Source organism: Poecilia latipinna, unplaced genomic scaffold (assembly GCF_001443285.1).
Source record: "Poecilia latipinna isolate Pla-1442-1.1 unplaced genomic scaffold, P_latipinna-1.0 Scaffold1897, whole genome shotgun sequence".
Lineage (NCBI taxonomy): Eukaryota > Metazoa > Chordata > Actinopteri > Cyprinodontiformes > Poeciliidae > Poecilia > Poecilia latipinna.
The window spans coordinates 113,048-127,369 of NW_015114513.1; the positions used below are offsets into that span (position 1 = coordinate 113,048).

The 14,322-nt window shown below is 47.0% G+C and overlaps 2 protein-coding genes across 6 annotated transcripts in view; both read left to right on the top strand.

Moving 5' to 3' along the window:
- Positions 1–5,921, top strand: part of LOC106935030 (WAS/WASL-interacting protein family member 2) — a 12,257-nt gene extending 6,336 nt beyond the window's left edge. For 2 of the 4 annotated variants that reach the window (XM_015015270.1, XM_015015272.1), the window contains exons 4-8: positions 478–600; positions 1,007–1,642; positions 2,973–3,188; positions 3,331–3,432; positions 4,076–5,921. In XM_015015270.1, coding sequence (XP_014870756.1) covers positions 478–600; positions 1,007–1,642; positions 2,973–3,188; positions 3,331–3,432; positions 4,076–4,116 — 1,118 coding nt within the window. In that variant the 3' untranslated portion in view covers positions 4,117–5,921. Of the gene's footprint in view, positions 1–287; positions 318–477; positions 601–1,006; positions 1,643–2,972; positions 3,189–3,330; positions 3,433–4,075 lie in introns of all 4 variants that reach the window. The other 2 variants (XM_015015269.1, XM_015015271.1) reach the window with 2 other exon arrangements.
- An 892-nt stretch (positions 5,922–6,813) lies between these two features.
- Positions 6,814–10,981, top strand: utp18 (UTP18 small subunit processome component). Of its 2 annotated transcripts, none has more exons than XM_015015268.1 (13): positions 6,814–7,200; positions 7,740–7,888; positions 7,970–8,065; positions 8,449–8,511; positions 8,574–8,682; positions 8,772–8,897; positions 8,966–9,140; positions 9,216–9,316; positions 9,397–9,487; positions 9,562–9,685; positions 9,784–9,958; positions 10,031–10,173; positions 10,786–10,981. In XM_015015268.1, the coding sequence occupies exons 1-13, from the start codon at positions 6,982–6,984 to the stop codon at positions 10,808–10,810; spliced, it is 1,596 nt and encodes a 531-aa protein (XP_014870754.1). In that variant the 5' UTR covers positions 6,814–6,981; the 3' UTR covers positions 10,811–10,981. The 2 variants fall into 2 exon arrangements, with proteins under 2 accessions (XP_014870754.1, XP_014870753.1); XM_015015267.1 differs by having other exon boundaries at positions 6,816–7,200; positions 8,449–8,516; positions 8,576–8,682.
- Positions 10,982–14,322: the final 3,341 nt, after the last annotated feature.

A 14,322-nucleotide genomic window follows, 5' to 3' on the forward strand; every position in this document is an offset into this window, starting at 1 on the left:
TTTTTATTTGAACTTTTAAAAAAATATATATTTCTTAGGCGAGTTCAGTAAAATTATGTGTATCAACATTCATCCCTCCCCACTTACAAACATCTTATAAAAATCCCTCCGGTTAGTGATTCATGTTGAAGCTCTTATTTTGAAATTTGCAGCCCTGTGGGGGCGGGGCCTGAGCAGGAGTGGGAGGGGCTCAGAGTTGATGACCAGTTATTGCATTTTGATTTCCTGTGCTCTCTGATCACCTGTGATGTCACTGATTCTTAACATGTTTCTGACTGTTTCTGCTGGCGATGATGTCATCGGAGCGGCGTGCGAGCGTAAACACTTTAATTTACCGTCTCACTCACCACCGCCTCATCCCACCTCATCCCACCTCACCGTCTCCACCCGCATCCCGCCTCACACTAACCCATGGTAGAGCACAGCGCCAACACCAGGCCCCGCCCTTTCTCACCTGTCTGTGGTTGTGGTCCCCAGAGCCCAGAGGAGGCGGAGCCACCGCAGGAGCCAATGGCAGCGTGGCAGGAAGTAAGTCGAGCTCTGCTCCTCCAATCGGAGGCCTGTTCACCGGCGGAGTCCCCAAGCTGAAGCCAGTAGGAGGTCAGGAACCGATCAGGAACACTCGGTGGAAGGAAGACCATTTGTCACTAAACAGCTGAAAAGTGTGGCGTGCTTCTAGTTTTAACTCCGGAGTCAGTCCAGCTGCTCGTCAGTATGGATCATCAAAGTTTAACTCCTGACTCAGCTGAATTCAGGTTTGGACTTTAACTAAGCCAGTCTAAACCATCCCATAATATCTGTGGCTGTGAGTTCAGGGTGGGTGGTTTTACTGTCCTGCAGCATGATGCTGCCACCACCACGTTTTGTTCAGGGTGAAGCTTTATATCTGACGGGTTTAATGCACGCCACACAGTCATAGTTTGTGACAGATTTTCCTTCCACTGAATTTTCAGTGGACTTGATCCAGGGTGTGAACACTTTATTCAATCCTCTGTTTTTCGCTCAGACTCATCATCGGGACGACCTCCCTCCACCCGTGCTGCAGCGCCTCGCCCTCCTAGCCATCGCCATGACGATGCAGACAGCCCCTCCCCTCAGGCGTTGTCGCCGACGGAGACGACTCGACCTCAGCGACCTTCACTCCCCAACCTCTCCTCCTCTCCCGCCTCCCCCTCTTCCCCGTCTGCCGGCATGAAGCACTCCTCCTCCGCCCCTCCTCCTCCTCCCCCCCTCGGTCGCCGTGGCAATGCCCCCTCCCCTCCCTCCTCATCGTACAACAGAGAGAAACCCCTCCCACCAACACCCAGCAACACCCCGCCCCTCCCCACCAAGCCTCCCCCGTCTCCTAGCAACAGCAGACGCCCTCCCACCGCTGGGGGAAACTCCGCCCCTTCCAGCTCCACTCTGGCCCCGCCCCCTCCGCCGTACCGCATCAATGGCCCAGCAGGGGGCGGCGAGGCGGCGCCCGAGCTGCCGCAGCGCCACAACTCTCTGAGCAACAAGAGGCCCGCCCCCTCACCGGGAGGCCACACCCCTACCAGAGGCCCCGCCCCTCCACCGCCACCGGCGTCGCCCACGCCGTCCCAGCAGGGCGCCAGCAGGCCGCCGCCCCCCATCAGAGAGCCGCCCAGCAGGGGAGCAGGTGAGTGACATCATCAGTAGGCCTGTCACGATAACAAATTTTGCTGAGTGATTAATTGTCTAAAAAATTATTGCGATAAACGATAATATTGTTCCAAGACCTTTTGACACTGATTTAATGGAAATGACTAATAATGCCTGCGATTTCCGGCCATAGATACACTTTATTGTCAAAAGAACACATAACACTGGAACTGATCAACTAAACTAAACAACATAAAGCCAAAGTGGAACTAAATACTGCATTCGACCAAAAGAGTGCAGATTATGAAGTCTGTATACTGTATTGCCCTTCAGTAAAGACTAGATTTAAATAGAGAAGACGGGCACATCCAACTACCTAATGCAGTAGTTCATACTACACGATTTTTTGCCCCCATTTTCCCCTTACGACAATCTTAGAACGTTGGCCGATCTAAGATTGTCGCTGGTGATTTCGTAACCAATCATCCTGCAGTGTATTGTGGGTTACGGTAGATCGTTGTGACTGCTCCGATCTAAATCAGGGGTTTTCCCCGACTGGGAGCTTAAAGCTGAATGTGACAGAAAGCGCGGATTCTCCTCCTGCTTTCTGAGGGGAAATTACGAGGGGAATCCCAAACAGCTGAAACAGCGCAACCCGAAGTCCAGCGGACATCGGAGATGATATGTGGAAACAACATTAATATTTATTCAACATTTCGTGCAAAGAATATAGAAATGACGAGGAGAGAAGTTGGAGCCAAATTGCTACCGCAGTTGATAAACCCGGTAATGTTTCAGCTGTTCTTCGTTAACGTGACATAAATAGGTTATAATGATTTTCATTCAGTCAGGACTTTACGCTGACTCTAGCCACATTCATAACAGGTAGATTCTAGTAAAGCATTGATTAATGCCTGGTATTAAAACTGGTTAACTGGACTGGTGGCCATTACTTTGGGCCCATGTGGCTGAAAACCACACGGCACGACGAACCCGATCGAACCAGAGAGACACACATTAGCCTAGGTATAACGGTACCTAGGATTTCTGTCGGCTAATGTGTCTCAGGTTTAGAAAATGGGCCGACATCTCGTGTAGTGTGCGCTGGACATTACACTAAGGAAACGAGGAAGGGAGGGTCAGTGCAGAGCACCGGAGATGAGCCTGTTTTCATTCAGTGTCATCAACAGAAAGAGAAAAGGCAGGAAGAGACATAAAGCAGATAACTAAAATGAGGTCGATAGGTTTAATTTATCATGCGATTAATTGATTTATCGTTTATCGCGACAGGCCTAATCATCATCCACCACTTTTGCTCTTAGCCAATCACAGGACGTCGTTGATCTCCTGAACCAATCTCTCCTCAGCTCCTGCGGCTCCAGCGTCATCGAGGGCGGCCGGCAGAGAAGCCCCGCCTCCTCCGCCCTACAGGACGCACGGTAGCCCTTCCCTCTCCTCAGACCCCCCCTCCAGAGGAAAGCCTCCTCCCCCTCCCTCCCGCACCCCCGCCGCCCCTCCCCCGCCGCCCCCTCCCCTACGAAACGGACACTCCTCCTCCTCTTCCATTCCTCGGTCCTTCGTTGGTGAGTCTCTTCCTGATTGGTTGGTTGTGACGGCTCCTCTTGTGTTTTCCTGTTTCTCAGAGACTCGGCTGTTTCTGACCCTCCATGTTGTTAGAAATGACTTGTTAGCAAGTTAAAACGTGACTCGTCTCTCCTCCTGCAGACGACTTCGAGTCCAAGTATTCCTTCCATCCTCTGGATGACTTCCCGCCTCCGGACGAGTACCGGCACTTCACCAAGATCTACCCGAGCAGAGCTAGCCGAGGTAGCAGCTTCGCTAACTCTGCCTCCTCGCTAACACACACATTACCCACTAAGCTGCTAATGAACTTGTTTTAGTGCTTTAGCCTTAGCTTCCATTAATCACCTGTTGGTTCACTCTATAAGCCTGACCTTTCTGATTAGGTCCTTAGCATTAGTCAAACTAATGTTTGCATTTAGCTCCTCAGCATTAGATAAACTAATGCTAATGATTAGCACTTTAGCATTAGCAGAACTAATGCTTTAGTGTTTAGTAAGTAATGTTTTTGATAAGCACTTCAGTGTGAGCAAAACAAATGTTTATACTTAGCGCTTTGACAGCCTAACTCATGTTGATGATTACCTCTTTAGGGAAAGCAGAGCTTCCGTAATTTTATGACTCGCTTTTTAACATTAACTAAACAAATTTTTAGGATTAGCTCTTTAGAGACGCTTAAGTTTATGATGACCGTTTACTAATGTACTAATGTTAATGATTAGCTGTTTAGCATAAGCAAAACTAATTTTTGTGATTAGCTCTTTAGCGAAACTAATGCTTATGATTTGTGGTTTAGCATTAGCGTAGCTAGCCCTCCTGGGCAGGGGAACAGCTAACAGTTTAAAGTTGAATGCTGTCTTCTGATTGGGTCTTCCTATTTCTGTTTCAGTGATGAGGGGAGCTCCGCCTCTTCCTCCTGTCGGCAGGTGAACCTCCAGCTCCTCCCTTCTCCTCCCCCTCACCTGCTTCTTCATCCTGTTTGTCCATCTCCACCTCATCTTCACTTGCAGCTGATTGGCTGAGGAGATGTCCGACAGATCTACCAACCAGAGAGGAGGAGCGGCGTGTCTTCCTCCACATGTTGGATTTCTGTTTGCACTTTTCATTTTGATCAGATGGCCGCAGGAGGCCCGCTGCTGGTTCTGTTAGCCGACCGGGCCGGGTCCGGGTTCTGACGGGTCCGGGAGGGTTCTGGAGGAGGAAGATGAAGTTATTAATGACAGGAAACTAAGCGATTCTTTAATTATCACTGACAGAAACACTAATCAATGATCCGGGTCGGGTTCTGGATCTGAACTGGGTTCAGATCAAACTCCATGAAGGATTAAAAACTTGTAAATATTCTCCACCATCATCATCGTCGCCGACCTGCGCATCCAAACGGGCCGGTTCCTAAACAGGTCGCCTCTTTAAGTGCCAACATGGACCAAACCAGGACAAACGGACCTGCTTCCCATGATTCACTGCAGCTGCATGTTGGGCAACAAAACCATTTGGTTCTGATCGGGTTCTGCAGCCGGTTCTGATCTTGAAATGTGAAAAAAAAAAAAAAGTTAAAATTTGAAAATTTTTGAGGAAATTCTGCAGAACCCGTCTGTTGGTTCTGAAGGGTTAAGAAGAAGCTGATAAGTGATGTCACTGGTTGCCATGGTGATTCCCTCATTTTGTCACAGAAAATTTTAAATCATATCAAAATATTCTTTCTGACCCGGCAGCATCAGAACCTCCTGCTGGGTTCCCATGGCTCTGATTCTGCTGCAGGTTTATCAGAACCTCCAGGTCCAGTTTTTCTAGGACCAATCAGAGGTGAGAGTGGGCGTGTCTTTCTGCTCTCTGTGCTCTGATTGGACAGAAACCAGGAAGTCCTCCAGAGACAGACCTGTGACTGGATGAGAACCTGGCTGGTTCCAGAAGGTTCTGGATGTTCTACCGGGTCAGAACCACTATCAATCTGAGCTGAAGCTTCCTGGGAAAATTGTCAAAGTTAAACTGGAAAATGGATCAGAACAGAAACTGGGTCGGGTTAGATCCAGTTGGACTCTGGGTGATGGTAGGGATAGGGTTCTCAGATTCTGGACGTTTTTTCTGTCATTCTGAGAACCCAAAAGGTTCTGGTTCTGAAGTCAGCATCTCCTAACCTTTAGAAGAAATTAATAATAGTTAATATAAATTAATTCTGGAATAAGATGATGGAAAAGGTCTGAAGATGTTCAGATATCATGTGGATGAGACGAAATGTTCTGAGTAAAGCCGAAGAGTCATTCGGATCTTGGTCCGGTTCTGACCAGAACCTGAGCCCAGGAGCAAATCTTTGACTTTACTAATAAAAATATTGAAATGATGATCATTTTTGGTTTCAGCAGGAATAAAAGTTTAGATCTGATTTTCATTTCTTCACCTCGAACTGGTCTTTCTCCTGCGGTTCTGGTTCTGTATATATTTGTAATACTGCAACTCCTGTGTGTTTTGGTCCGGCCATGTTCTTCCCGAACCGCCTGATGTTTCTGCATGCAGGACGTTCTCCTGTCCGGTTCCGCTGGTTCCGGGTCGCCAGCCATCAGCTCTCCGGGTTTCCATGCTGGGTCAGAAATCTCCTGATTTGCTGTTTGTGTCAGAATAAACTCGGTGTCGCCCCCTGGCTGCAGAAGTCGGTGTCGTCCTGCAGCCGTCCCAGTCCAGCTGCATGCTCTCTAACTGGTCTAACTGGTCTCTGAATAAACTCCAGCAGCTTCTGATCCCTCTGTGTGACTATGTGACTCTCAGTTAAAGGATTCTGATTAATCCTGCGAATTAAAGTTGTGAAATTTATTTTTCTGGCTACAGATTTATAAACATAATTATTTACTTTGCACACATGTAGAAGTTTTAGTTTTAGTTTCTCTCAATAAACAATGAAGGCTGCATTAATGGTTAAAAAATATTTACATTTGGTGATATTTCATATTTAATTTAACATAATTAAACCAGATTTTCATTTAAGTCCAAAATATCTCGTATGAATTTTCCACATTTTGTCCCGTTTCAGCCTCAAACTTCAGTGTTTTTGAACCCCTTCACTCTGTTGCCCCTAAACTCAAACTTTCCATCACAGCTCAATTAGTATCGGAGTATAAATGCAGCCAGAGCCGGCCCAAGTCAGTGCAAGTTAAGCCCCCACACCACTAGAGGCTCCCAAGAGCACCGAGCTAACGTGATAAAAAATTATTATAATTATAAAAATTATTATAACAATAATTGTATCTTTGTTTTGTGTAGTGGTGATGTGAATAATTTGTATGTTTAAGTCATTTATCAAAATGTTTTTTTTGTTTTGTCTTTTAGCTCTCAATAAGCATAGCTAATTTGCAGCGTTCCTTAGCTAATACTATGTTTATTTCAGTTTACAATGGCCAAAGTGAAGGCAGTGGTCAGAGGCCACTCTTCAATAAACAAGTGAAAAGAAAGAAGTTTGATTATTGGAGCGTCGTTGTCTTGCTGTTGAAAAATCGAAAACTCAAGGCGAGAACATCATAGTGTGAATAATTTCTTTAGCAGTTAAAAGGGTTTCCACATACTGACATCGTTTTCTTCATGTAGTTCTCTGCTTGAACGGGTGGTGGCAGAGTTTCATTTCCCCCTTGTTTTAGTGGCTGACTCCGGAAACACGTGATCGTGGTGAAGCGGAAAAACAGTTCCACCACATGTGTTATAAAACCTGCTTCATGTAGAGAAGAACCTGGAAATCAGCTCGTTTCTTCTGCGGGGCTTAAATCCTTCGGTTTCTGTCGGGACTTTGGTGCCGCCGGCGGGAGAGACATGGAGGACAAAAACGTTATCAAGCTTCCGGTGACCGAGGATAAAATAACGGCGAAGAAGAGAAGCCGACCTCCGAAGTTCGACCCGGAGGGAGAGGAGAAGCTGCGGCAGCAGAACCTGAAGAGGCTGGCGGTTCTGGGAGAAGAGGACGCCTCGGTGAAGCGGCTAGAGACGCTGGTGTTCGGAGCGGAAGAGGAGCTGCTGGAGAGGCTGGTGGAGGTGATGTTTAGCACCAGACTTTATTCAGAAAACAGCGAATTTAACTTTAAATCTCTCAAATGTTTAAAAATTACTTAAAAGTTCTTGTTAATCTATAATAAAGTCAACTTCTTGACATAAAAAGAAATTGTCACAGTTTAAAGCTGTTAAGTAAAAATATCACCTTTATTTGATGTTGATGCTGTTGTGACGTCACCAGACTTCATTCAGAAAATGATGAAAGTTTCAGAACCTCACGTTTTTATCAATAAAACAACGTTTCACAGCAAACTGTGACAACTTATTAAAAATGTCATTCATTGCAGGAAAATTCGGCTCAACTTTTTAGTCACTAACTGCTTCTTTAATTTAATGGGAGGCTGCTTCAGGGCATATCCTAGACTTCATTTTACTAATTTCAGTTACTGAAGGACATTTGTCTCACTGTTTAAAAATTCACAGTGCCTTGGCTGTTTATGAGGTTCTTAATAATTCATCATCCTCAGCATAAGGATAGTTCTACACACAGGTAGAGTTTTTAAATGTGTGTGTTATTGCAGGAGAATGAAGAGGAGCAGACCAGTGTCCTGCAGCTGGAGGATGAGGAGGGCGGTGGGGATGAAGACTCAGAGGGGGAGGATGAGCTTCGTCAGCAGCTGCAGCCCAGGAAAGCTGCCTGGGTGGACGAAGACGACGAGCTGGAGGAAGAGTAAGTCCCAGCAATGAAACACTTACTTCCTGTTTCCACCTGTAACGAATTCAACAGCGTCTGTCTGTCTGTCTGCGTCAGGGTGGACATGAAGCACCGTTACCGTAGAAACCTGATGAAAGGAGACGCAGAGTCGGTCTTGTCCAAGCAGAGGCTGCAGCAGAGGATGAAGGAGCAGTGAGTTATTACAAACAAACAATAATAATGCAAGAACACATTCTCAGATTTTATCACACTTTAAGTTCTAATGAACATTTAACTCTGGAACTGGGAGACATTTTTAATATCCAAAATAAATAAAATGAGTTGGACTGAGCAAAACTGTCCTTCAAAAGAGATCAAAACACTGGTAGAAATAAATCTGGCAAATGGAAATTATTGCGTTTGTATTAATTTATCATGTGATTTATTGATTATTGCGACAAGCCTGCATGGACAGTTTCCCGTTGACAACAACATGGGACCGAGTCCAGGTCCAGGTGGATCACCTGCAGACTGCTTCTTAGACTCTTTAGGATTTTCCATCCCAGAGTTGTAAAAAAAATGAATTTTGTTTTCAGGTTTCAGAAGTCGATGGGAGGAACTCCATCCTGGGCGCAGAGCAGCGACCAGAAGAAGAAGAAGAAAGGTGAATCCATGTTAGCCTCCTGGTTCTGGTTCTGGTTCTGACTCTCTGTGGTCCTGCAGCTCTTGATGAAGAAGAGGAGGAGGAGGAGGAAGAAGAGGACGACCTTCTCAGGAGGACGGGGAACTTCGTGGCGTCTTCAGAGAGTCTTCCCAGCGGCGTCCTGAGGGTGAGTCTGAACGGTTCCGCCGCCGCCGAGGAATGGACCGTCGCACTGACCTTCTGGTTCTGATTCCGGTCCCGGTTCTGTGTCTCCAGATGAAGAAGTGTCTCCATGCCAACAACGCCCGCCCCTCGGCGGACCGGCTCACCTCGGTCCAGTTCCACCCGTCGGCGCAGGTCGTCATGACGGCGGGACTCGACCAGTCCGTCTCCCTCTTCCAGGTACGGCCCGCCTCCTGCGGCTTGGGGGTCAGAGGTCGCCGTGTGAGTCTAACCCGGCTCGTCTGCAGGTGGACGGGAAGACGAACCCGAAGATCCAGAGCGTCCACCTGGAGCGGTTCCCGGTCCACCAGGCCCGGTTCAGCCGGGACGGGCAGACGGTGATCGCCACCAGCCTGAGGAACAAGATGTTCTACCTGTACGACATGATGGAGGGCCGCGTGGCGCCGGTCCGCTCCGTCAGGGGTCAGTCCCCCCGCCGCCAAGGCTTGCCGCCAAGGCTGAGCTTTCACAATAAAAGCTTCTCCGTGTCGGTTTTAGGTCTGAGTGAAGCCAGAGTGAAGGACTTCTCTGTGTGTCCTGACGGGGGCGCTCTGCTGCTGACCGGGACCAATGGATACCTGCACATGCTCACGCTGAAGGTTCTTCTCCTGCTGCTGGTTCTCCTTCTTCTGTCAGTGACTAATCAGCTCAGCTTCTTCTTCTTCTCCTCTCCGTCTAGACCAATGAGATCGTCCGCAGCATGAAGATCAACGGTGATGTCAGCGGCGTGGCTTTCTGTCCCGACGGCAGCAAAGCCTTCGTGAACTCAGGTGAGTGGGACTCTGTGTGATGTCATTGCCCCCTGTGGGTCATGTGACTGTGTGATGTCATCGGCCCGGTGCAGAGGAAGGCGAGGTGTTTGTGTGGGACGTTCGCAGCAGTCGGTGCCTCAGCCGGTTCATGGATGACGGCTGCGTGAAGGGGACAGCCATCGCCGCCTCGCCGGACGGACGCTACCTGGCCTGCGGGTAAGCCACGCCCACTCTCCAACCCGCTCTCTGGTTGGCTGAGAGCAGATTGTAATATCCAGACCGTCGGGTCACGTGATCCCTCCTTCATGCCGCAGCTCCCAGGCGGGCGTGGTCAACGTCTACTCCCAGGAAGCGTGTCTTAATTCGACCAATCCGAAGCCTCTCAGAGCGGTGATGAACCTGCTGACCTCCGCCACATCTCTGACCTTTAACCCCACCTCCGAGATCCTGGCCGTCGCTTCGCGGGTGGAAGACGAAGCAGTGCGGCTGGTGAGCGCCGGTTGCCGTGACGCCGGTTGCCATGACGTCACTTGTTGCTAACCTCCACCTGTCTCTGGTCAGGTCCACCTGCCCAGCCTCACCGTCTTCTCCAACTTCCCCGTGGCCAGCAGGAAGGTCACTCACCGGGTCAGCTGCCTGGACTTCTCGCCACGCAGTGGCTTCTTCTCATTGGCCAACAACAAAGGACACGCCCCCCTGTTCAGGTCAGCCAGCCAATCGGCCCTTCTGGTTTCAAACGGTGAATATCTGAAGCATTTCCTCTGCAGCTGCAGCTTCTGGAGCACCAAGGAGATGACAGTGAGGAGACCTACCAAACCAGCACCTTATGGGGGATTTAAAAGCTCCGTGGCGAACCAGTCGCTAAACTCAAACGTTGCACTCCAGGCAGCCAGGAGTTCTGACCATCTGTGCTACCTCGTCAGATTTTCCTACCATAGCACAGATAGATGGCTAAGTCTATCTGTCCATGCTGCCCGTCTAAAACTGCTACCATCATCTTTACAAACTACAGCAGGTTGTTAATGTTAAATATATTGGATTATTTGAGTGGCTGAAGTGGAAGCTTAGCAGTTATGGTTAGCTTAGCATTGGAACAATTTATATATGCGACGAAGCCACAAGAAGATCACTTCATCTGAATATCCTACCCGCTGAAAATGAAAAGCTGTAGATGTTTGCACTAACCCTTTATTAGAATATCCTGCCTGTTAAACACAGAATAAAACGGTATCAGACAGAAGAAACAGGTTTTAAAAACATTTTTACTGTTTGGTCCACGATAAACAGCTGCTTCCTCTGGGTCTGTTTGTGTTCAGGTTGCTGCACTACAAGGACTTCTGAAGAGACTCTGGACCGGAACCAGAACCCAACTGGAACCCGACAACCTACAGCGGGTTGTTAATGGTTCCTGAGAACCTGAAGCCTGTTGGGTTTGGGTCAGTCGCTCCAACAGGAAACAGAACTCTGCGACTGGTTTTTATGTTTGGATTTATAAAAGGCTTTCTAACAGAACCAAGTCGACCCGTTTTGCTTTATTCTGAAGTTTTTCTCTCCTGATGTTTAAACTTAAATTATTTAATCAGAATTTTAACTTTAGATCAGAAAATCTCGGATTTTCCCTGAATAACCCGATTTCTCCTGATCGGGTCTCGGAGATTTCCCCAGATCATACGTGACCTCTGACCTTACGACCTCTTCCTGGAAAAGAGGAAGACCACGGATGAAGATTCAGTCTGCAGTTGATTTTGATCCGGTTGCAGAACGTTAAACTAAAATGTGACGCTGGTTAAACGGCAGCGTTCTGCTTCCTCATCCAGAGCAAGCACGCGGCGACAGTGGACAGGAGCAACCAGCACAGCTGAAGAGAATCACAACATCACCGAAACGCCAATTTACTCACCAGGTGCAACTCTTTAAATAGATTACACTCAGATGGATGAGTGTCCTTTGATTTGTTCATTTTGATGATTTTCTACTTCCAGTTGTAAAAAAAAATTTAAATTAGAATATTACATCAATAAAACATTTCAAGACACGCGTATGTCCTGATTGAAGGATATTTTAAACTGACCAATGGGTTTTATTGGGACGGATGTTTTAATTTGCTGAACCTGACAGGAGAGGAAACGGTGTCAGTGATGTAAAATTCACTCCACATGTCTGCATTAATGATCCACAAAGAATCGGAGCTGGTTGAAGTTCTGGGGAAGAAATGGAGCAGAAAACAAACCTCTGAAGAGACGAGGCAGGAAGCAGCCGGGCGAACGTCAAGGTTCATCAGCGTTCTGACTTCAGGAACTGAAATGTTTTTAAATGCACACACCGATAAAGAAATTAAAAATGCTAAACAAATCCACACAATTACAAATCACACAAACGATAAAATGTAACTTTGAACCTCAGAAGTGTAACTATAAATTCAGAAAGTCTGGTTCTGATCCTTAGTTACCAACAGAATATTAAGATGGGCCGGATCGGAACCGGCTCCGGTGCTGACCTCTGACTGCAGCTCTGCGGTTCTGGTTCTGGACGGGTTTAGTGTAACCGAAGGCTCTGACCTCCGGGCTGCTCCTCATTTCATTAAAACCGGATTTCAGACCAGAAGCCTGTGACATCAGAGAAACCGCACTGAGCATGCTCAGAGCGCCGCGCCGCAGGAATGCTGTCCGTCCGGTCCGTGTCACAGAGCTGCCCTCCAGCAGGCATCAGCAAGGGTCAAAGGTCAGGTGACCTTCTCAAACTGTTGCAGGTTTATGTTTATTTTGTTGTGTAAATCTTGTCCTGCTCCACGTCTGCTTGCTTCCCCTGAAAGTATCTTTAGTTATTAAGCTCAGTTTACTTTGCTTCTTATCATTTTAATGTACTTTTTTTATTTCCTTTTACTTAATTTTTTGGGGTTAATTTAATTTATTTTCTACCTTTTATTTAAATTTTTATTTTACTTAAGTTTTTTGTTTAATTTTATGCTAATCTCGGTTTATTTTATTTTCCTTACTTTCGTTTTACTTTTTTATTTCAATTTTATGTTAGTTTTATTATTATTACGGAACACTACTTTTCTAAGTCACTTTTATTGTATTTGTTTTTGAAATTTAAATTAGTTACACATATTCTTATAATACTTTTCCGCTATTTTAGGCCCTAAAATATTTTGGGATATTTTTTCCAAACAGCAGGAATAAAAACATTAATGAGTCCTTCCTCCCTGACTCGTCGGCGCTCACATCTGTGACTAAAACAGCAGCAAACAGGTGCAGCAGGTGTCTCCACCCGCAGACTCACCTGGCCACTTTCTGCTAGCCCCGCCTCCCTATGACGTCACATACCTGACTTTCAGGGTTTTGGACAGAAACTGGCGGAGGAGAAGGTAAGGAACTGCTTCAGTTAAAGTCTGTTTGCTGTTAGTTTGGTTTAATTTGAGTAAAATTTAAAAACGTTCAGATGTTTGGGTTTTTAAAACGAGGGTTCTGCTCAGCAGCCTGGTTCTGAATCAGCCTCATTTCTGATGTCTGCTGGTTAAAATCAACTCCAGAAGCTTCAGCTGAAGCTCACCTGTGGCCCAGGTGAGCTGCTGGGAGGAAACGGGTAGAAGCTGCTGATCCGAGGCGATTCATGCGGAAACCTGCCGGGATTCCTGTCCGCCTACCCGGTGAATTCCTGCGGTCCTGGTTCTGTTTGTCTCGGAGAGGAGCTGCTGCAGCTTCAGGTCGGGTCCAGGTGTGACGGACCCGGCCCACCTGTCAGCGGACTCCCGGGTTTTCCGGGGTAAATGACGTCACGTTGATGAGTTTTGGGTAGTAGAGGTTCCCGTTTTGTTCCCGTTTTGTTCCCTTTTCTGCCTCCTGCAGGTCAGAGGAGTTACAGTCACATATTAGCATCTATAATTAGGGTTAAATGGTCGGTTAAAGGAAAAAACGGGTTCACTTTTCAATCATGTCATTTATAAATGTTAGTTTCAAGCTAAACAGTTAGCAAGTTAAATATTAAGCTAAGAGCTAGCAAAAATATTTAATTTATAACCTAAGTATTTAGTGAAGAAGCTAGCTCAGAGCTAAATATAGCAGGAAAGATAATGGCTCAAATCATAAGTTATTTGATTGCAAATAACTATAGCAAAAAAATAAAATAAAAATATCACCTCTTTTTTCTAAAGATGTTTTAGGGAGAAGAGAAGTCTGGTGTGGTAGATCTGAGCTTCTATTGCTCTGGTGTTTAGGGCCTGTTCCTGTGCAGCCAGGATGAGGGCCTCTGTGCTGTCCTTGAGTCCAGCTTTCTCCAGCAGGAGGGAGGATTTCCTGATATCAGCCACTTCAGTTATTTGTCGGTGGTACATCCCATGTTGGGGCTTGTCCTCCCATGATGGTTCCTCCAGCACCTTGTCCTCTGTTCCCCATTGCCTGAGACATTCGCTGAGCACATCGTCCGTTGAGGCTTTGTCCTTGATGTATTTATGGATCTTGGATGTTTCATCCTGGACAGTGGCTCTCACACTCACTAGTCCTCTGCCTCCTTCCTTACGGCTTGTGTACAGTCTCAGGGGGATGGATTTGGGGGGGAACCCTCCATGCATGGTTAGTAGCTTCCGAGTCTTAACATCCGTGGCCTTCATCTCTTCCATTGGCCAGCTAATTATTCCGGCAGGGTATCTGATTACTGGTAAGGCATAGCTGTTTATTGCACGGATCTTGTTCTTGCCATTGAGCTGGCTTCTCAGGACTTGCCTTATTCGTTGGAGGTATTTGGCTGTGGCTCCTGTCCTTGTGACCTCATCGAGGTTGCCACTTCTCAGGACTTGCCTTATTCGTTGGAGGTATTTGGCTGTGGCTCCTGTCCTTGTGACCTCATCGAGGTTG

Excerpts from the sequence above, each read along its gene's own strand:
- utp18 (XM_015015267.1), top strand. The coding sequence starts at position 6,982 with ATGGAGGACAAAAACGTTATCAAGCTTCCGGTGACCGAGGATAAAATA. Across the intron at positions 8,683-8,771 it reads TTCCCAGCGGCGTCCTGAGG|ATGAAGAAGTGTCTCCATGC; the intron begins GTGAGTCTGAAC and ends CTGTGTCTCCAG. Across the intron at positions 9,959-10,030 it reads AAGACGAAGCAGTGCGGCTG|GTCCACCTGCCCAGCCTCAC; the intron begins GTGAGCGCCGGT and ends GTCTCTGGTCAG.